Consider the following 23,104-nt stretch of genomic DNA (forward strand, 5'->3'; position numbering starts at 1 on the left):
TTTTCAGCTCCGAAACGTCAAAGCACTGCTTCCTAGATAGTTGCTCAATGTGTTGTCATAGAGCAATGGTATACTGATCAACAAATGTTGCCTATCAAATATGTCAGCCATCTGAACTATTTATTTTCACTCTGATTGGGTGACCATTTCATGCTTAGCGTGGCCCCTGAGCCTTATAAAACTGCCGGTGGTTGCGTGCTACCTTCCACTTTCCCCTTCCTCTTCATCTTCCATAACAAACTTGCCAGCTTGTTATTATTTAATTCATGCTGTGCATCACTAACAAGACAGTGTGCCCTAATAGGGTTAGTTCATACATGCATCCAGCTAGAGACAGCCAAGTACTATCCAAACCTATTAAAGCCACAGGTTTCAGTTATCATGCATGCAGAAGTAAACCTATTTGGCCATATCAAGTCACTGACTTTACCAATGTCAGCAGGTTCTAAACAGCACTAATTCACATTACTTCAGAATCTCAAAAAAACATGTTTCAATAGTTACCAAGTAGGGGCGCTCAAATCAGCCTATGTATACAAAACTCTCAAAAGAAATCAGTGAAAAGAAATATGCAAGCTGCAGTTTCTGACCCACATCTGAAAATGATGGATGCCCGATTTTCTTGCTGATCCAATGGCTTCATTCCTTTCTGGGTCATGGACTTTGTTTAAATGCATGTATATGAGAAATTTTGACATCGCTTGCAGCATTCCTGTCCCAAGTCTGGAATGACAGCCTCATACTTCTCTCAGTAGAGATCCTGCCTGCAGGTTTATCTCAGGTCATTAGATAGTGAAGCCACGATAAGGACAACAGCTCCAAAGCGTGCAAATATAAGTCAGCAGTGGCAGCTCCCAAATTTTTATCCCCACTGGCTCACTTTAAAGTCAAGTCTGCCTGCATGCCTCCAGAGCAGTAGTCTCAAACTTTTCGGACCTTACAGACCACTAAACTCACAATTTTGAATCCCACAGACAAGAATTTTACACGCCTTAAATACACAATGCTCTGGCTCTCTGCCCCCCACCCCACTGCTGCTTTACACAGATTCCTCATTGGACCTCCTTATCCAGCCATCAGCTCAAACTCTGTGCTCCCTCCCAGAGTCTGATCAGCACTGCTATTAGAAGTACCCTCCTTCACCTCCTGCTCTCTGCATTACTCCCGGCACGCCTCCCTGAGTTCACAGGAGCTGGAACTACAAAAGAGGCATCAGGTATCAATGCGAACACCACTGGAAATATTGGGCAGTATACATCCGCCACAATGTTGATTTGTGGCAGAACCCCTAGGGACCACAAATTTTCTCCTGGACCATGAGTGGTCTATGAACCACTGGTTGGTAAACGCTCTAGAGTGTACATTTAGGAAAGTACATTTTAGGATACATCTATATTTGCAGAACAAATGCTCTGCAAGAATTCTGCAATTTTTTTTTTTTTATAAAAAAGAAGCTAGACAACTAATTTTTAATGAAACCTGACAACTGTCATTGTAAAACCTTACGTAGCTGGAATAACAGGTAAAGTCATATTCTGTTAAAAAAAGTGTAAATAAAAACATTAATGCAACATAAAATTAAATTCTAAATACAATTTATGGCTAGCAAATAAAAGACCTGGCAGTTATTCAGTTAATTATGGACACAGGAGTCATTGGTACCAGTAGCTCTTTTCAGCCAAATACCTATACTTACCATTTTCACAGCTTACAGCATTCCTTATTTGATAATAAAGGAAACCATGGTTATGATCGCACAATTAATTCATATTCTCAAAACAAAGTCAACACTGCAATGAGGAGAGCTTTTCTACTTTATTACAAAGAGAAGAAGCCTTTATGTGGTCAGAAAATACAAGATTGATCTTTTTTTCTTCCTATGAAACGCTGCTGTTCAAACAGCCAGAGTGAATTGTCTCAGTTCACTTCTTTAAGTCCCATCATGTTCACTTGGGTATGGATGTCCTTGGCTGCTGAAAATCTGGCCCTTTAGTGCACAGGGCGACAATGGAGTCCCCTGACCAGCAGTTCCAGAATGTCCCATTTTCATATATTGCATCCATGCACACCTCCTAAAAATGAGGTACAGCAGGGCAAACATTTCCAAAATAGGTGTCATATATATAATATATACACATTCGTACATACATACCTTTATTCATGTGATGTCCAAAAATTTAAAAAAAATGTACACATTTATTACAAAATCGTAACAAAGACTGGACAGTGTTTTGCTCATTCTGGAAAGATGAAGCTCAGTAATACACAACTCTGGAAATTGTCCAAGGGTTGCAGCAATCTCTTTTTCTTCTAAATAGTGAGTTCTTGTTTGCCCATTCCCTGTCACAGGGGCCTGTAGATCTTTGCGCTGCAATGAGATACAAAACCCATTGGCTGAGAAGGGGCTGAACAAGGCCTAAAATCGCCTTTCAAAACAGAATGGGAGTAAAATGAAGGAAGCTGACCTTGCCCATCTTTCCAAATGAAATACGAGAAGGATCTTCACATAAAAATGCACAAACATGTGTTTCTTTTATTACCAAAGGTGCTACAATGAACAATGCAAACTTTGCTGTCTATTTTGTTTTTTCCTCTCTCACTCTCTCTCTCGCTCTTCCTTTTTACATTTTGAAAAAGAAGTGGTAAACTTTGTCAGTGTACTGTACTGGTATGTGGTGAACAGACCTAGGTCTGTCTGCTGGCATAAAATGGAAACAAAAACAAAAGAGGAAAAAAATACAGACCCTGCTCAAACTAAAAAAAACAAATGACAATTCTAGTTGTTGGGCAGCACATAATTAGTAAGGCAGGACCTCAAGTGATGATCCCTTTGCATGAGACAATTGCCAGATCCTCAAGGAATTAAAACCAGGATGCCTGAGCCACATCAGTTCTGCAGTTGAGTATTGTGCTGAGACAGCCATACCCCATGAACAGGGAAGTCTTTAGAAGGCTTGCTGAGCAGGATTGTAATTAAAGGTGGATGGCAGATGAGGCCTTTCTTCTAGCTTGTCATATTCCAAATGGAACTCCTGAAAGGGGAAAGAAAGAAAACAAAAAAGGGTAAATTTCAGTTAAAATTAAATACTTGAATTTGTGGAAGAGTTATGTTTATTTATTGGAAAATAATAGTCGGGATATCCAATGTCTTGTTCATAGTGGGCCAGATTTGTTTCTGTATGTATTGAAGGCCCAGAAGTTGTAACTAAACTATGAGCAATTAAAAAAGGGACTTAAATCTGAACTCCAGGCAGATTAAAATAGTAAGCATTTAAGCAGGTATGTGTTCATTTCTTTTTTTTTTAGAAAAAGCAATTGGTCTTAAAGTGATACTAAACACACACACTATTTACATTGTCCCTTCAATCTCTCTATGTGGATGACGGCACTGTAAATATTTTTAGAGATGCACCAAAATTCTGGCCAGCGAATCAATCGGCCAAAAATGGTGTCATCAGCATTTAGCCGATAAGAAAAAAAAGGTGCTGATAAACAGTATCGAAAAAGCATGCGATTTTGCCAAAAATATGTGAAGATTGTGCAGTAATTTTGTGTAACTGTGCTTATGGTGTGTTTTTCATAGGTCGTGCGACTCAAAAACTGCATCAAAAATGTAACACGGGTATGTTAATAATGTGTTTTTTTTTTTTTTTTAAGTGACCAAAAATGCAGCAAGCAGGATTTTTAACACTTAGATTCATATTCATTTAAATTGATATTAAGATCAACACACATACATATATACACACACACACACACACACACACACACGCTTTTCTTTTTCATTAAACTGTCATTTTTGCCGAGTGCATCCTGCATTTTTGGTTCCAAAATTTCTATTCAGTGTACCTCTGAAAAAAACAAAAACACATCCAAGTACCTTTTTCCTAATCAATATACAGCTGTCACATAACCTAGCTCTTTCCCAGCTTGGAAAAAAAAACAAAGCAGGAGGAACTTCTAGTCCTCTGCTACTGGTCACATGCTCAAAATTAAAAACAGCCTTTGGAACACAAAGTAAAACGAATTAATATCAATAAACTGTTTTAAATGGTCATACAAATCTATATTTGAAACCAAATCTTTATTATTTTGTGGAAATAACATGGTGTGGATGGATTTGTTCCAGTCACAGGCTATGTCACGCCCCTCCAGCCTGTGTCTTAGAATAAGAGGGAGATGAAGCCTCCATTAATCTACATATAATACTCCAGCCCCATTATGTTTAACTGATTAGGCATGGAGGAGGAGGGAGTGGGTCGTCATTTACCACTGTGTATATGCCCACATGTGAAACTCTATAGTCACATACGCTGCTTAGATGTAATAGGGAGGAAATGCCCAGCATAGAAACTGACTAAAAACTGAGCATGTACAGAGCTGCCACCACAGCTGCAAAATCCTGAGCTGAATTAGGGACATAAAAAGAAGGTGGGGATAGAGAGCAGCAAGATTAACCATTTTTTTTTTTTTTTGCAGAAAACAGAAAATGAATCTCATAGTGACTGAGTATGAACAGCATGTAATACAGCATTTATTGATAATTTTTTATGATGTGGGTTTAGAGACACTTTAAGTACCTGAATTTGACTCGGTATCAGCCTCTTGTAATCCCCTGTACAGCAGAGCTCAGACTGGAGAGGGAGAAGCAGGACAAGGAACCAGTCAGTTTTGCTGCATTGAGCATGTGCTAAGATGGCACATGCTGATAGGAGAAGAGAACAGAACAAGAGGAGGATAAACTCTTAAGTCTGTTGCTTCTCCTTAACTGTAAAGTCACAGGCTGGGGAAGGGACAAGGCCTAGTTGTATTATTTAACCAATAGAACAGATCTGCATGTTGGCTGTGTTTGGGTAAATCTCAGGACTAGGTAGACAGACACATAAATCCTTTGACAGGTACAACAGTTCCCATATATGCACCTCATCTGTGTATTTAGCAGTTTGCCTGGAGCTCAGCTTTAAATCGCAGTCAGTCATAGTCATATCTGAGTGCAATAATGTCTTATTTCTTACAATTGTTAGATGCCACCTCACCCAAACAATATCAAGACACACATATGCAGGCATTATATTCCCAAAGCAATAATATTGTGCACTCATTTACCTACCCCATGCCTGTACATATGTGAACTTAAACCGATATGCTCGTTATTGGGAGCCAGAATCTACTCCATACCCAGCGCCGAGTAACAGGGTGATTCCTAGTTCCTAATATATATCATAGGGACTTAAGGTAGAGAAATTAAAGTGGCAGCCAGGCAATTCAGGAGGATATAAGCAATGGCAACCCTTGTATTTGTCAGTGCAGGTTTCCTTAATTTAGCTGCTCAGGATGCCCTAGAGCAGCAATTTGGGTACTGCAGTCATTTCTTATTGCCAACTATTTTTCAGAGCGAAAGTAAAAACATTTACGTTATTAAATATATTTTCTTTTCTATTCAATTATACAGAATTAGGCCCCTTCATAATTAGGCTTATCTGATTTGTAGAACTAACTGAGGAAGCTGTAGCAAGGTAATTTGAATTACCGTGCTGTTGAGTTAAAGCATTTGGGTATTTGTGGCACAATGATGGCTCAAAACTAACAATTTAAATCGTAAATAAAAGCAGTAATCATTTCAATGGGCCAACATTGTCCTTAAAATAAATAAAACATACAACAGTAATGGTCTAACAACCTGGATAAAAAGCCTTTGAATTTCTAATGGAAAAATTATTGATACATTGCTTAGTAACAAATGTGTGTTACAGAGCACATTTCATCAATGTATTGCGCTCCATGCACACTATCTGATTTTTTAAGCTAAAAAAAACACCGGAAAAAAAGCGGACTAAAAAACACTGGTAATAGCTCTATGTAGTAGCGTTTAGAAGCGTTTCAGTTCTTTTTTTTTTTAAAAAGGGGGAAAAAAGCTCAATAAACGCTATTAGTAGCATTTAGGAGTGTATCCGCTGGAAAAACGCTCAAAGAAATTCTACAAAAACTTTTCTTTTTTTTTCTGCTACTAGACGCTGAAGCTCAAAAAATGCTAATAGCCTAAAGTAATGTGCATGGATACATAGGATAACAATTTAGCTTCTAGGAGCAGTAAAAAAATTCTCACAGCTTCTACGAGCTTAGAAAAACTCGTGTGCATTTAGTCAATATCAGATCAGATACAAACAATTTCAGGGGACAAATGGCCCAACCATGTGTAGATTGCCCTTTAATTGGTTTACGGGGATACGAGGGGACATGCAAAAACAAAAGGGTTTTAGGCTCCGTTCACATGTCAGCGTATGGATCGCGGGCAGAACCGCCGCGGTTCCGCCCGCGATCCGGAGATTAATGCAAATCGCGGGACGCCTGTGCGTTGCCCGTTGATTTGCAATAGCCCCCCAAACGCTGAGCGATGTTGCCGCGATTTCCGCCTGCCGAATCGCAGTAACATCGCGCAAAAAAAATTGCGGGACGCATTACGCCCAAAAAAGTACAAGAGCTTCTTTGGAGCGTATTGCGTCCCGCGATTTTTTTTGCGCGATGTTACCGCGATTCGGCAGGCGGAAATCGCAGGCAACATAGCTCAGCGTTTGGAGGGCTATTGCAAATCAACGGGCAACGCACAGGCGTCCCGCGATTTGCAATAATCTCCGGATCGCGGGCGGTTCTGCCCGCGATCCATACGCTGACATGTGAACGGAGCCTAAGCGTTCTACCTTTGATTTTGGGGTATGTTCCTTATTTTGAAAAAATAAATAAATAGATAAGATTCTTTGGCAAACACCAGGAAAGAACTCACACCCCAATCTCAAAGGTCCAGCACAGGATCCAAAAAGTTGTTACATTACATACAGTAACTACAGAAAAGGAGTTTTGTCCCTTTAAAACATCTGGTGACAAAAATATTTTTGTGAACTTGACAATGTGGAGGATGTTTTCTATGGGACATAAAAATTAGCAGTTGGAAGGTTAAATCAGCCTCTCTCAACCGGTGTGCCCCGGCACCCTAGTGTGCCGCCAGAGGTCCTCAGGTGTGCCGCGGGATCATGGTAGAGAAGGGCTGTCAGATGAGCCCGATCTCTCGATCCCCTGCCAAACTGTACATTGGCACTGTGAGGAAGCTCCGCCAGCCTCAGCAAAGTGAAAGTAAAAGGGAGGGGGAGTGTGTTGTGCTCTCTGCTTCCCCCTACAGTGCAGTAGCCGGGCCTCTGTGAGGAAAGGTATTGTACTAGAACTTTTAATGTGTGTGTGTGTACACACATGTGCGTGTGTGTCTGCACATGTTTGTATGTACATGTGTCTGTATACAGGTGTTTGTATTTGTACTTGTGTTTGTATGTGTCTATATATGTGTGCATGTATACAGGTGTATGCATGCATGTGTGTGTGTGTGTGTGTGTGTGTGTGTGTGTGTGTATGTGTGTGTGTGTGTGTGTGTGTGTGTGTGTGTGTGTGTGTGTTTGTATGTGTGTGTTTGTATGTGTGTGTTTGTATGTGTGTGTTTGTATGTGTGTGTATGCATGTGTGTGCATGTGTACATATGTTTGTATGTGTGCATGTGTCTGTGTATGCATGTGTGTGCATTTGTATGTGTGTGGGCGCCCAGACTGAAAAAAGGTTGAGAAACACTGGGATAAATCATGAAGTAATGGTCTACAGGTGTTAATACACACAACTGGGTTTATTTACCATGATGCAGTAGGTTTTCATATGCAGCTATTAAAATAAGGACTGGTGATCCTGCCATGAGGCAGTCGTTTAGGCAATTCCTGTTCTAGGGTGGCAACATACTTTTCCTGTCTGCCAATTATATTTCTGCCTTGCCAACCTGTCACATGGGCCTCGGGCACAGAGATTTTTTTCCCCCACTCATTATCTTCTTGGCAGAGCCCCCCCCACCCTATGCATTCTCCTGCCTCTGGAGCCTATGTGAGAAGACACCACCACTGGAAGTATCCACATCATGCAGGCAATGACATGCACACTTAAGAGGACCCTCAGAAGTAAACAAAAAAGTGGTGGTTTTAGTCAGAAGAGTCTGTGGCTTCTGGCAAGTCAAATGGGCATTTGGATTGTTAATACCAGCAGTTGTGGTGGTGGTTGCGTATATCCTGGTGTTGGGCTTTAAAATAAAAAAAAAGTTAATTGTTTATGATACAGTGCTCAAGTAAACTAAATATATAGGTTTGGTTTAATACTACTTTAAAGTTCACTCCTCAGTGTAAAAGAGAGTCAGAATAACGCATGCTGTCTACTGAATAGGTGCCTCGGGTTACCGCACAAAGCTGGCAACCTTAACAAATATTTGGTCTGCACCACTGAAGACAATCTATTGCAAATCAAATTTTACATATTGTCAGTGTTATACAGTAGACATGTATTTTTACTATGACAAGAAACCAGAGCCTAAAGCGCTCTATGCCATGTCTAAAGTAAACCGTAACGAGAAGGTAAACAGTTCTTGGTTCACCTTAGATTTACCAGGTAAACATGAAACTACGAAGTTGCCCTTTATTATATTATACAGTTTTAACATATAGATTTAAAATGGAACCATACATCTTTAGAGATGAAGATTTTACAAAACTGTATACCTCTAGATCAGATAGGACTGATAATCACTTAGCTCATTTCAAGGGTTATCTAGTTTGTGATTAAGGCCCACATGGGCCAAATTCCATTCTGCAGGGGATTTGTGAGCTGAGTTGGGTGAATGATACTTCTGTCTGCTCAGTTTCTGCAGAAAAGACACGGAAAAAGCCCACTCTACTCTATGGGCAGGCATGAGTAAACAACAATGCAGGACAGAGTCCTCTCCTATTGCTTTTAGCGAACCTGGAGGTAGGAGGGATGTAAGTGTACACAGTCCGTTTACACCCACCTATGGTTAGGAATGCATTGACTTTCAGGACAGGATCGTCTGAAAAACTGACAGGTCGACCTCATCGGACCGCCCATCTGAAAGGGGCCTTAGAGTTCCTGGACGCCAGTAATTACCATTCAGTATGTTGCTATTCAAATGATTTGTTCCAGACTGTTCCATTAGACTGAGGCTTCATGCACACTGGACATTTCACCATCTCTCCTAAATGCCATTTCTCCTGTCAGCAGTGTTTTATTCCTTGTAAATATGTTTAGGGTGTCAATTTATTTCAATGGTCAAAATAATCACTTATTCTGGCCATTAATTACTACTCAAATGCACTCTCCAGGAGCACACTTAACCCCTTGATCGCCCCTGGTGTTAACCCCTTCCCTGGTTGTAGAACAATTCTGCGCTCAAGTAAAATATGACGGAGGGAAGAGGGATACTTCAGACTTGAGTAGATAAAGCTTAGGGTCTTGCTGCCCCCTCAGGATCAAGGGTATCCGGAACCAACTGGGAAACAACAACAAAAAGAAAAGGGGCGCACCGACCTAGTGCATTACCACTAAAAATATTTATTAAAATAATACAAAGTATACATTATACTCACAAAGCAGGTGTGAATATACACACATCAACATGACATACATAAAATCTCCAAGGTAGCCAAGGTACTGCGCGATGCTGAATGGCATGCAGTGTACCGCATGAGACTGCTGTGGCTAGGCTGACGCGTTTCAGGGTCGAACCCCCCTGCCTAGTAATGCAATAGGTCGGTGCACCCCTTTTCTTTTTGTTGTTGTTAACCCCTTCCCTGCCAGTGTCCTTTATACAGTAACCGTGCATTTTTTTTTTTTTTGTGCTCTCGGCATTGGTATGGTGTCAATTAATTTCAATGGTCAAAGAGGAAGAGAGAGATCTTGTGTTTCAGCTAAGCTGAAACACAGATCTCTTTTCCTCTAGTAAATCCAGTCCCCCTACAGTTAGAAAGCACTCTCTAGGAGCACACTTAACCCCTTGATCGCCCCTGGTGTTAACCCCTCCCCTGCCAGTGTCCTTTATACAGTAGCCGTGCATTTTTTTTTTTAGAACTCTCTGCATTGGTATGGTGTCAATTCATTTCAATGGTCAAAATAATAACTTATTCTAGCCATTAATTACCACTCAAATGCTAAGTGCTAGTGGACCCACTGGCTGTGAGTTTTTTTCTGCCTCTAAACAACTCTAAAGTCCTATGTGTGCATGCAAGCCAACATGCAGGGGAGTTTAAAAAAAAAAAATGCCCCTAACAGCCACGTTAAACACCCAGTGTGCATATGACCTGATGCTTGCAGTGATGAGGCCTGCGTTTGTCTTGTAGTGGTCTGAAAACAGTAGCTTCAAAGAAAAGAGCATTTATTTATTCTAATCGCCATGTGCTTTACCCTAAAGATTCAGCACTGAGCTGAGCTTATTCATTCCGATACATTAAAGTGGTAGTTAAGTCCACTTTGAGATTCTTACCTACAGGTAAGCCAATAAGGCTTACATGTGGGAAAAAAATAATAATATATATATATGTGTGTGTGTGTACCTTTTAGGAGATATTTACAATGGGTGCAGCCGGTGACTTCACCGCATGCTGTCTGAATGTCTGGCATACCGTGGTGGTGGTGTCACATGACCGGCGCCATATATGAAAGGAATAAGGGAAAAAGGAACATTTGTGAAAGTTTAGAAGGATACAGATCCATTTCTATTGCTCATTACATGTGATGTAATGAGTTTTAGGCTCTGTTTCCACTAGTGCCACTTGTCATGCAGCTTTGGACACATTAATCATATGACAAGTCCCATTCTCATCTATTCCACTTTGAAAATCAGCGACTTTGAAAATGTGCCTACACTACCTTGATGCAACTTTGATCCAGAGTGTAAAGTTAGTCTAAGCCACTAGGCTAGAGTGTGACATTGGAGTGCAACTTTGATCCAACTTTACTTTCTCTGGATCAAAGTCGCATTAAAAGTTGCACCAAAAGTAGTGCAGGTACCTTTTCAAAGCCACATAAATAGGAAAGGGTGTCATTGATAAGTCGCACTAGTGGAAACGAAGACTGTGTGGTTGCCTGTACTATGATCATTGTAGACGGTGGGCTGAAACCCCAGAACACTTCCAGCTACAACAGTTCCCCCCCTCCCCGTGTCCAGCTTCCCTCTCCTATGGTAGCCTTCATTCAAAGCCCAGATATACAGTTTATGTGCCCCCCCCCCCTCCTGTGTCCTGTGTGAATTATTTCTTAATTTTCTCATGAATTAAAATGTACAATCCATCCTTACAGATGAGAACACTGGACAGGAATCTATGATCAGCTCCTCCCATCCTGTATACGCCCACTGGCTACACAGGAACAGTGTCCCTCCCTCCCAGGAAGTGATGTCACTAGCTTTCAGTAACCACACCCACTTAGACTCAGCAGGAAGTGGAATTTAAGTCATGTGTCAGCACTGAAAACTACAGAATTCAGGTGGAAAACCTGGATTTTTTCTTTTTTTTTTTTTTACACAAGGCTGAACTCTGCTCACATTAATAATTGCAGGGGAGAATTGAAGGTATTAGGCTGGACTTCCGCTTTAAGCATAGCAAGGTTATGGGATTTACCATTTTAGCAAGGAAACTGGAAGTGCAGTTCAGCCAGGCTCATATTTTCAACTAAACGCAAAATCTTATCCATACTTTGGCAGATTTCAATGGCTAATAATATTAATCTTCGGTCCATCTGTAATGTTTTTATAAATTAACTCCTCTGGTACTTCAAAATACTAACTATAGCCATTCAAAAAGTAGAAATCAGCGCTCTCCTCTTAAAGTGAGCCACTCTAATTATTTAAATGACGGTGATACAACTGAAGGTGCTCAAAAAAACTGCTGATGCATAAACAACGTAAATGAATCTAGAATCAATATCCTTGAAACCCAGCTCACTAATGGAGACAATAGAGATGAAATAATTCTTCTATTCTAATAAGTCACAAAACACGGAGGTGTTGCAGATACAATGGGACGAAATTCCCAATAAAATTATTAATTGAAAAAAATGTGAAACTAAGTGAGTGAAGTGAATAAGAAAAAGTTGATGTCAAAAAGTACGTGAAGGTAGTTAACTGATAATAAATAAAATAAAAAAATATGTGTCCATAACCCTGTGGAACATAAATAAGTGGGCAAATCAGAATATAAATATTCAAAAAATCAATACAGTTTAACCAGTTAATATTAAGATGAATTCAAAGTGCAATGGTGCTAAATAAGGTGCATAATGTCCATCATTCCTTCTAAGAAAAAAGTTTTTGTGATGAAAAGTGCAAAGTGCTCAAAAAATTCAAAACAAGAAGAAGAAATCCAAGTGAATAATCAAGGTGCATTCAGACATATAATTCGGTATATCTCCACTATTACAAATTCAGTATTGTAAACGGCAATAAAATGATCCCGGCTTGCCAATCACTCCATGCATCTGTCAGGTGCTCAAGGAATGGAAACTCACATAGTGTAGCATTTCAGGGTATAAATTTAATGGTAAATAAGTACTAAACACTTACTAGACAATAGATGAAATGTCAGCGAGAAGCAAACAAAGTACAGCAGCCGCCGATGCGGCGAGTTCTGATGCTTCCGGTCTCGGCCGAAGACCGGAAGTGACGTAGGCACGGCTTGTCCCTGACGCGTTGCGCTACAACAGCCCGTAGCTTTTTCAAAAAAAAAAAGCTACGTCACTTCCGGTCTTCGGCCGAGACCGGAAGCATCGGAACTCGCCGCATCGGCGGCTGCTGTACTTTGTTTGCTTCTCGCTGACATTTCATCTATTGTCTAGTAAGTGTTTAGTACTTATTTACCATTACATTTATACCCTGAAATGCTACACTATGTGAGTTTCCATTCCTTGAGCACCTGACAGATGCATGGAGTGATTGGCAAGCCGGGATCATTTTATTGCCGTTTACAATACTGAATTTGTAATAGTGGAGATATACCAAATTATATACTGAAGATTAAGAGGCTGGAGAGGAGTCTAAGTAATACATCGTATAAACGCTCGCTCCGAGTGTGTTTGAGGTGAGCGGCCATTGCATTCGGTGTCGGATTGCATGCTCACCTGTGCACATTTACCTGGCCTGAATTGGAAGTCTGAAGGCACATTTACCTACTATAATTTGAAGTCTGAATGCACCTTGATTATTCACTTGGATTTCTTCTTCTTGTTTTGAATTTTTTGAGCACTTTGCACTTTTCATCACAAAAACTTTTTTCTTAGAAGGAATGATGGACATTATGCACCTTATTTAGCACCATTGCACTTTGAATTCATCTTAATATTAACTGGTTAAACTGTATTGATTTTTTGAATATTTATATTCTGATTTGCCCACTTATTTATGTTCCACAGGGTTATGGACACATATTTTTTTATTTTATTATCAGTTAACTACTTTCACGTACTTTTTGACATCAACTTTTTCTTATTCACTTCACTTACTTAGTTTCACATTTTTTTCAATTAATAATTTTATTGGGAATTTCGTCCCATTGTATCTGCAACACCTCCGTGTTTTGTGACTTATTAGAATAGAAGAATTATTTCATCTCTATTGTCTCCTCTAGTGAGCTGGGTTTCAAGGATATTGATTCTAGATTCATTTACGTTGTTTATGCATCAGCAGTTTTTTTGAGCACCTTCAGTTGTATCACCGTCATTTAAATAATTAGAGTGGCTCACTTTAAGAGGAGACCGCTGATTTCTACTTTTTGATTCATACTTGGATATGTGGTGACACTGCCAAATCAGCAGCTTTCTCTGTGGTGTTCCACGATTGTCTTTGTGATTTAGGGTGTCGTTTACCCCGTTTTAGCGCACAGGTCTTGCTTTTATCTAACTATAGCCATTGTTGTAAAGACCCATTCTTATCTGTACATTTGCCAGCAGCATAACAGGTTTTGAATCACAGAAAAGCATGGGGAAAGAATTGATAAAAGTGTGGGCTGTTCAGTGCACTGAACTGCACTGCAGCACAGGAAGGATAAAAAAAAAAAAAAGAAAATTCCTGCACAATATTCTCTGCATTAGCACGCATTAGGGAAGGCCACAGGATTGGATAGTAGCAGATAATGCAAAATTACCATGCACTGCTGTATGCTTTTACTGCATGGCATTTCTTTTTAAAGTTAATGCAACCTTTCCCAAAAGTACAAAGAAAATACACATATTACCATGCTTTATAGCTTTATATAAGAAAATCATGTGAAAAAAAAAAACAACCTGTTATAGACTTAGAACCACTGCCCAAATCCACTATTAATTAGCCATTTGTACTTCTATAGGCTTTTTAAATAGGTTATTTAAAATGTTACTAAACCCACAATAGTAAAATCAGTCTGTATATGCAGTAAAAGCATGCTTGCACTGTGGAACCTAATGGGTTATTCCTCTTTCGGGGAAAAAAAGGCTGCTTGATCCTGTCTTCTCTGATCCTCCCCTTCTTCCAGTCCCCAATCCATCTCCAGATAGTGTACAGTGCCTTGGGGGAACTCTGCACATGCTCAGTTTGAGGTGTATTGCTAGTTTTTTTTTTTTTCTTGAGAGGGTGCACATGATTGGCACAGGGCTAATTAGACTGCTTAGTCACAAGACTGCTATATACTGCTGATGAGAAGGTAATTGGCAGTTTAGATTTACTAAAATAGTTGAGTTTCAATGTTCTGTGTACATAGGGAGACCAGATATAGTAAATGCAGGGTCCTGGGTTTAGTAACACTTAAGTAGTGAAAAATGTGCAATTTTCATTGTAGCAGCAAAGAATTCAGTGGCTATGTGAAAAAAAAAAAAAAAAAAAAAAAAAGAAAACTGGGCCGTCATCCCCACCTGATTTGGTGGCCTGAAATTTATCAGTTTCAACGTTTCAATGCACAAGGAGAGAGAGAAAAAAAAAAAAAAAGAAAAATACCTGGTCACGCACAAAATAGGAAGTTAAAGAGCCATTTCATTTTTTTTATAAACCTATATAATTACTCTATGAACACAGTAGCTTGAGTCATAATGTATTCATATAGGAAAAGTATCAAACTGTACTTTTTTTTTCCCAAGAAAATCTGCACTTACAGGAACACAGAGGGAGCCATTTCTAACCTTCAAAAAATGTTAGCTGTGAAATTGTTATGCTGATCCAATAGATTCTGATCCAATAGATTTAACACTTTACTGATCTAATGCATTACTTTAAGGCTGGGTTCACATATATGCAAATTGCATGCGTTTTACACTGCATCCAATTCGCATAACATGTGGGTGTGACCGCCTTTCAGTTCACAAATGTTCGGGGCTGTTGCGGTGCAATTGAGAGAGTTCTGTGCATTTTTAAATCCAGTTCAGATGCAAATTCAGGGAGAAATCGCACCTGAACTAGTGAACACAAAAACGCACTAGAAACTGGACTGCAAACCGCAGCCGAACCTGTGTGAACCCATCCTAAAAGTCACAGATCTGCAACAGATCAGGAGTTCAGACTTTACATGCTATATGCTTGTGCAGTCATTGACAAACTGTTGGCGCTATATAAATCCTGTATAATTATAGCAAAAAAAAAATGTAGCTTATCCTGTTTTTTCCTTAACAGTTCTAAAGCAAGGTTCCAAAATGCATCATTTGAAAGGGGTAAAATTTACAGGTGCATCCCAAAAAATTAGAATATGATCAAAAAGTTAATTTCAGTAATTCAATTTAAAAAACTCATTTTATATAGATTACACACAAAGTGATCTATTTCAAGCATTTCTTTTTTTATTTAATTTTGAGGATTACGACTTACTGCTAGTACAAACCCAAAATTCAGTGTCTCAGAAAACTAGATTACAGAAGACCAATTTAATACAGAAACATTGGCTTACTGAAAAGTATGTCCATGTACAATATTAGTATGCACTCGTACGTGATCGGGGCTCCTTTTACATAAATTACTGCATCAATGTGGTATGGCATGGAGGCGATCAGCCTGTGGCACTGCTGAGGTGTTATGGAAGCCCAGGTTGCTTTGATAGCGGCCTTCAACTCGTCTGCATTATTGGGTCTGGTGTCTCATCTTCCACTTGACAATACCCCACGGATTCTCTATGGCAGGGATTCCCAAACTACGGCCCTGCAACTGTTGTAGAACTACACATCCCATGAGGCATTGTAAAACTCTGACATTCACATACATGGCTAGGCACGATGGGAATTGTAGTTCCTGAATAACTGGAGGGCCATAGTTTGCTGGCCAATCAAGCACAGTGATACCATGATCAATAAACCAGGTATTGCTACTTTTGGCAGTGTGGGCAGGTGCCAAGTCTTGCTGGAAAATGAAATCAACATCTCCATAAAAGAAGGGAAGCATTAAGTGCTCTAGAATTTCCTGGTAGAGGGCTGTGCTGCCTTTGGACTTGATAAAACACAGTGGACCAACACCAGCAGATGACATGGCGCCCCAAATCAGCACTGACTGTGGAAACTTAATACTGGAGCTCATGCAACTTGAATTCTGTGCCTCTCCACTCTTCCTTTAGACTCTGCGATTTTGATTTTCAAATGATATGCTAAATTGACTTTCATCTGAAAAGAGGACTTTGGCCACTAAGCAACAGTCCAGTCTTTTTTCTCCTTAGCCCAGGTAAGAGGTTTCTGACGTCTCTGGCTCAAGAGTGGCTTGACACAAGGAATGTAACAGTTGTAGCCCATGTCCTGGATACGTCTGTGTGTGGTGGCTCTTGAAGCACTGGCACCAGCCATAGTCCACTCCTTGTGAATCTCCCCCAAATTCAAAAATGGCCTTCGCTTCACAATCCTCTCAAGGCTGCGGTTATCCTTGTTGCTTGTGCACCTTTTTCTACCACAATTTTTCCCTTCAATTCAACCTTCCATTAATATGCTTGGATACAGCATTCTGAACAGCCAACTTCTTAAGCAGTGACCTTTGCGACTTACCCTCCCTTGTGGAGTGGGTCAATGACTGTCTTTTGGGCAACTGTCAAATCAGCAGTCTTCCCCATGATTGTGTAACCTACTGAACCAGACAAACTAAAGGCTCAAGAAACCTTTAAAGGTGTTTTGAGATAATTAGCCGATTAGAGTGTGACACCATGAGTCTACGGTATTAAACATTTTCACAATATTCTACATTTTCTGAGCTACTGAATTTTGGGTTTTCACTAGCTGTAAGAAAATGCTTGAAATAGATCACTCTGTGTGTAACGCATCTATAAAATATATGCGTTTCATATTTTGAATTGAATTACTGATATAATTAAATTTTTGATGCTATTCTAATTTTTTGACACGCACCAGTAAATCAGAAGTATGACCATAGCATCAATAACATAACAAAAACAGCTTTCAAGTAAACTTTACAGTACATAGAACAACCCTCTGTAGCAGCTAGACAGACCCGGCCACAGATCTTACCATATATGCAAAGGACAGTAACTTCACATAAGAGAGTCCTCAGCTTTATCTTGCAACATCAGTGGGTGTTCATCAATAAAGAAGCACAGCAAACATTAACCACCAGAGGGTTTTACCCTTTTTTAACCAGGCCATTTTTTTGCTACTCAACACTGTGCTACTTTAACTGGCAATTGCTCGGTAATAAAACACTGTACACAAAAGAAATTAAATGAAAAAAATACCAAAAGTGTTGAAATACATGATCTTTTCTGATTTGGGTTATAAAACATGTCAAATAAAAGCAAATTTATTCATAAATATCGGTCAAAAAGTATTCTTGTAAAGGTCTTTGGTAAAACCCAAACTGCATTTTTTTGGGGATGCTATACTATTGGGGACACTAGTATAGTTTCGGATCGTGATTCAGATACTGATTCGTACAGACACTACACCAGTAATGGTGGTGATCAGGGCCTTATAATGTGACAGTGTGGAGGGCATCCTGGCGCGAACTGATACTGGCAGTGACACTAACAGTGATTAGTGACAATACTGTACTCACACTGTACTAATGGCACTGGCTGGGTGATCAGGAGGGCAATCAAGGGATTTACTTTGTGCCTAACAAGTGTATGATCTGGTTGGAGTCTCTTCTTGCCTTCAGTTCTGAATGGTAACAAAGCAGGGAGAACTACAGCGAGATCTGTGTGTTGTGTTTACCAAACACCTACATCTCTGTGCTGTGATTCGCCACAACTGTTCAGCAGTTATTACAGCCCAAATGATTAGTTGTAACCTGCTGATAAACCCGTGCTTTGTACAAGTAAACCACAGGTCAGCAGAGGGCGCGCACATGCACTCCTCTGAACCAGAAGTACACCGTGAGGTACAGGTACGTCTGTGCCGTCCGCAAGCAGTACATGTACTGTTAGAAGTCGGCAAGTGGTTAAGCATCGCATAAACGTCTTGACACCTTTCCCATCTATCTCTAAAGGTGTGAACGGTATTGAGACATTTGTAGTTCTAGATAAATTGATAATGCAGGTGAGAAAGATAGCAAGTAACGTACCTTTGCAACTTTCCTCCAGTTAAGACAGTCAAAGAAGTAATATGTTCCCCTCTCGTAGGTGTTTGTTTTCATTGTTGGTTCCATTCCAGGTGCCCTGGTTATCCATACCCGCTCTTCTTTGTGATATCTCCAGTCTCTGTTGAAACTAAAAATAGAAACATTCAGTGTTCTGTTTTGCCTCTCACTTTGTACCAATATCACTAGGGTATAATGTTTTAATGAACTAAAAGAACTGTGAGGCTTTGTGGGAGTGGAGTGGATGACCATCAACTGTTTCTCAGTGAAGATCTATATGGAACTTTCAAGCACTATCATTTGGCATGTTATCACTTTCATTAGCGTTTTTTCTTGAGACTAGTATGGGACTTTCCTACACTGATATTTTACAGTATATACATAGCACCTTCAAAATGGGGACATTATATGTTCAATTTGGAAAACTGAATTTTCTGCAGTGCTGGAGATGTGGTCTCACTTTCCATATACTTTTCCTGTTTTTAAAAGAAAGTTAAATGTGCATTCATAGTTCGGTTTCACATAGCCATTATGTTGTTAATGCACCTTTGTACATAGGCACAATAAGGGATTGGCGAATGCAAAAAAAAGAAAAGCATCCTTTAGGATTCCAGCATTTTGACATCAAAGACATTCTTCAGTCATTATATTTCCACCTATTAACACAGAACATTCTTGCAAAAGGGGAATAAACAAGAATCTATACATGTTAAAAACCTGTGCTAACAGGCTTATGCACATACAAAATGCATGCAGTACAAGCATTAAATATGCATGTTACCAAACTCATGGGGACAAAGGACTCTAACACAACATTCCAATCTTGGTATGTTCAAAGCACAGTATAAATAAAACTGTGGTTAACTCCCTTTTGCCAAGACAGGTAAACGTCAGTTCGTGGAAGAGTATTGTAAGGCCTCATGTAAACAGAGTGCAAGCCTTTACATAGGATGCTGAACGACTGAAATGTGGTCATTCTCTGCATGAACCAGTGACACATGAATGACCTATTCAGGGTTGATGTGTAGACTCTAATACTGTGTAATCTGTGTTTGCACCCCTGACTACACCTTAACATGTAGACTCTGAGCAGCAGTGACCAATAGAGCCCATGTGCGCTAGATGTAGGTTAGCACAAACTATTTATATGCGTACAGCAGCAAATTTGGTCTTTATGCCAGAATGGAAAGCAGACTTTTCTAGCTTTGGTTTACACCGGTATATGCTGCAGACCAAAACAAACGTGTGCATGGGCCCATAGGATACAATAGTGCTGCATTCAGATCTATATAAAATTCCAGATCTGAGGGCAGATAATTGTACACCCGTGTGCATAAACCTCAAGTTTTATTAGCTGAGATTTGAGGCTGTGGTGGCATCATTACAAATTTCCATGAATTCAATACTTTTGATATCAAGTCCCTTACTGCATTCTTCCAGATTCTGGCCTCCCTCAGCTTCTTCCAAATAGAAGCTATAAGAGGAGATTCTAGAAGAAAAATTATAACATATTCATATACGCACACTTATTTCTCTTGCTGGGACCAAAATACAGAAACTATGTACCAAACCAATATACAATTTCCTATTCTCTGTCTATAAAGAGTGAAAAATGTTTAATACTTATACATACAGCTCGACTGCGGCTAAAAGCTGTAAAACATCCCCTCCATTCATGTAATAGAGATAGAAAAGAAGATCTTCTCCGTATCGGCCAAGTTTTATTGCAGCCAACTACAAAAAGAAAAGAAGTACATTGTATTAGTACAATTGTTAGTGTAAGAGGATTTTTGCACTCACCCTAAAAATGTTTTTCTTGGAGTCTGAGGGGCACAGGAAGTCATTATCTATCAAGTTATACTACTCCGGATAAATACGAAAAAAATCAATTGTAAGCCAGCCAGCGATATCTCTCTCTCCCCCCCCCCCCCCCATTAGCATGCCTTAATTTATAGCAAAACAGTACCAAGAGACAGATCTTAAACACAGAGGGGTGGGACCTGGTAGAACTTGGAAAACATGTGACCTTGCCTTGCAAATCGTGTAAACTTTAGCCTGATGCCAAAGAGCCCAACATTCACTTTCAGAGTGAAAGCCCTTCTATGAGACCATAAGAATGGTTAAAGCGGTAGTAAATTCCGCTGTCTTTTCTTTTTTGGGGCCCCCAAGGTAGGTTATGCCATAAATGTGCTAGTATGCACAGTATATTGACACATTATGACAAACTTACCTGTCAAAGCACGCTCTCCAGCGCTGAGCTGTAAAGGAGCCAACGGTTCCCGGGCTCTTCCATCTTCACCCGGTCTTCCTTTCGAGTTCCATACCCTTGGTCACTTGATTGGCCGGGCCGCGATGTCACTTCTGTGCATTGGCACGGGAGTCGCATCTTAGCGACACAGATCGGAGCTGTAAATGTTCACTGAGCTGCGCGGCTCAGTGTACAAGACAGCTGACAGGCAGGAGAAAGCATATATGACAGAAAAAACCCTGTGTCAGCAATTTGTTTTAAACAAAGTTTACTACCACTTTAATGGTCTGTCTAATTTACAAAGAAAAGGTGGTATAAGATTCTTGCTCACCTTTATAGGGAACTTCCAGAATAATAGTCAGTCTTTCTAAAGAAAGCAGTGGCTGAGGGATAAACCCACACAGCCCAAACTACATTGAAGCAATGGGAGGGAACTCTCCTGATGAACTGGAGCAGGACAGAGGTATGAAAAAACAATGTCCTGGTAAAAGTTAAAGGCTAAAATTACCTAATTTAAGAAGGAAGTTCTTGCCCTAACACTATCTTGTCCAAGACCAGAAAAGGTTCTTTTGCAGAGGTGAAGGCTTCAGAAACCACACCTTATCAGTAACAGTGGCAAGACTTCTGGTTCTCTACCGATTAATATATCCCAGCCAAGAAAGGTTCACCTGGAAGGGACTGGAGAGACTTCGAGTGTGAGCTGGGCGCCCTTGAAACAGCAGAAGTGTTACCCCCATGTCAAGAAGCAGATACGATACAACCGCATGGTGGTGAGTCAACAAAACTCATGCTAAGAGGCAATACATGAAGTGGTCTCAAAACCTAACTGTTGGAAGTAGGTGTAGAGTCAGACATGCACCAATGGTTTAAGTCATGTAGACAGACCCAGAAGTAGAGATCCATATGACTCTTAGCAAAGCAGGAACAGCAGCAGGAAGATGCTTCTTCAACATTAAATAGCAGGAAACAGAGCATGGAGCACAAACACAAGAGTCCACCTTGTGGGTGCCATCAGTGCTCAATTCCTCATTAAAATCCTTTGGTAAAACAGACAAAGTAGGAAATTCAAAGTTGCCCAGGGCTGCAAACAACAAGGCAGTTCCCAGTGCTCAGGCTGACCAGCCTACTCACAGAGTAAGTCTTCAGAGACCGGGCAAGTGCAGAGGCAAGGACATGGCCCTGGACCTGGAAAGCACACTGTGGATAACTTTTAAGGAACTGGGTATGGAAAGTGCTCAACGTGAAACCCAGTGACCAAAAGGCACATCCAAGTTATTCCTGCAACATCCAGTTCAAAGCTAAACTGAGGAAAGGCAGATCTGGATAGCTGCTATTGAAAAGACCAGCTCAAGCAGCGAAGCAGAGAAGAATCTTAGTTCAAATAACACTTTATTGCTAAAACTTTAAATTACATAAAAAAAAAAAAATAAAACAAAAATGGGAGTTCGACTGGCACAGCGCTCCATAAATCAGAACTACTGGGTTATATGGTCTCTTCCAGGAGTCAGACTAGGCAGAACAAAAAATACCTCACTACACCCATGGGCCGTCCTCCGCTTGGTATATAACCTCCCCTCTCTGCGCTAGGTAATCAGTTTAGTGGCAAGCAGAAGTATCAGAACTCCATAGAGGGGTGGGCGCTGTGTCCATCGATGAACTTAGAGAAATGGATTTTACAGTAAGTGTAAAAATCCCATTTTCTCTTTCGTTCATCCATGGACACAGCGCTCCACAAATCCTAACTACTGGAACGTCCAAAAGCAATACCAAAATAAACGTTTAAAGAAATAAACAACCCTCAAGAGGGAACAGCCTCTCAAACAGCAGCCTACACAACTATGCTTTCAAAATAAGCATCCGCAGATGCCAAAGGATCTACCTTATAGAATTTTGTGAAGGTATACACCGAAGACCAATTGGCCGCCTTGAAAACTTGCCATATTGATGCCCGATGACGGAAGGCCCAAGAAGCACTGGTAGCCAAAGAAGATGGTAGCTGAAGAAGCGGCCAGCCCTGTTCCTATTCCGTCCGTAACGACAAAAAGCAAGTCTGACCTCCAAAAAGGACTCAGTAGCTGCCAGTTACACCCGAATCGCACAAACCCCATCCAAGGTATCCAACGCAAATACCGCAGGTTGAGCCGGCTTGGGACACAAGGAAAGCAACACAAATGTCCTCATTTAAATGGAAGTCAGACAACTTTGAGCACGAATGATGGGCAGGGACCAAGAACCACTTTATCCCTATAGACCACTAAATAGAGACTGCGACAGGATAATGCCATCAATTCGGATACACTGCAGGCTGAGGTAATAGCCACAAAGAATGTCATCCTTCTGGGATAACGTAGACAAGGGAATCTCCTGAATATTCTCAAACTGAGGTTTCTAGAGAACCGAAAGCACTACATTTAAATCCCATGGTGGCAAAAGAGACCGCACCGGTGGAGCCACATGTCGAACCCCCTGAA

General features: G+C 40.4%; 1 protein-coding gene across 4 annotated transcripts in view; it reads right to left on the reverse strand.

The window, feature by feature from the left end:
• Positions 1–1,657: 1,657 nt before the first annotated feature.
• The window catches only part of CNOT2 (CCR4-NOT transcription complex subunit 2), a 186,568-nt gene continuing 165,121 nt past the window's right edge, over positions 1,658–23,104 (reverse strand). For 2 of the 4 annotated variants that reach the window (XM_082256076.1, XM_082256079.1), the window contains exons 13-16: positions 20,019–20,119; positions 18,371–18,515; positions 4,581–4,634; positions 1,658–3,032 (exon numbers count right to left, since the gene is read on the reverse strand). In XM_082256076.1, the coding sequence (XP_082112202.1) occupies positions 2,946–3,032; positions 4,581–4,634; positions 18,371–18,515; positions 20,019–20,119 (387 nt within the window). In that variant the 3' untranslated portion in view covers positions 1,658–2,945. The remainder of the gene's footprint in view (positions 3,033–4,580; positions 4,635–18,370; positions 18,516–20,018; positions 20,120–23,104) is intronic. The other 2 variants (XM_082256078.1, XM_082256077.1) reach the window with 2 other exon arrangements.

Source organism: Pelophylax lessonae (genome assembly GCF_965119305.1).
Source record: "Pelophylax lessonae genome assembly, chromosome: 4".
NCBI lineage: Eukaryota > Metazoa > Chordata > Amphibia > Anura > Ranidae > Pelophylax > Pelophylax lessonae.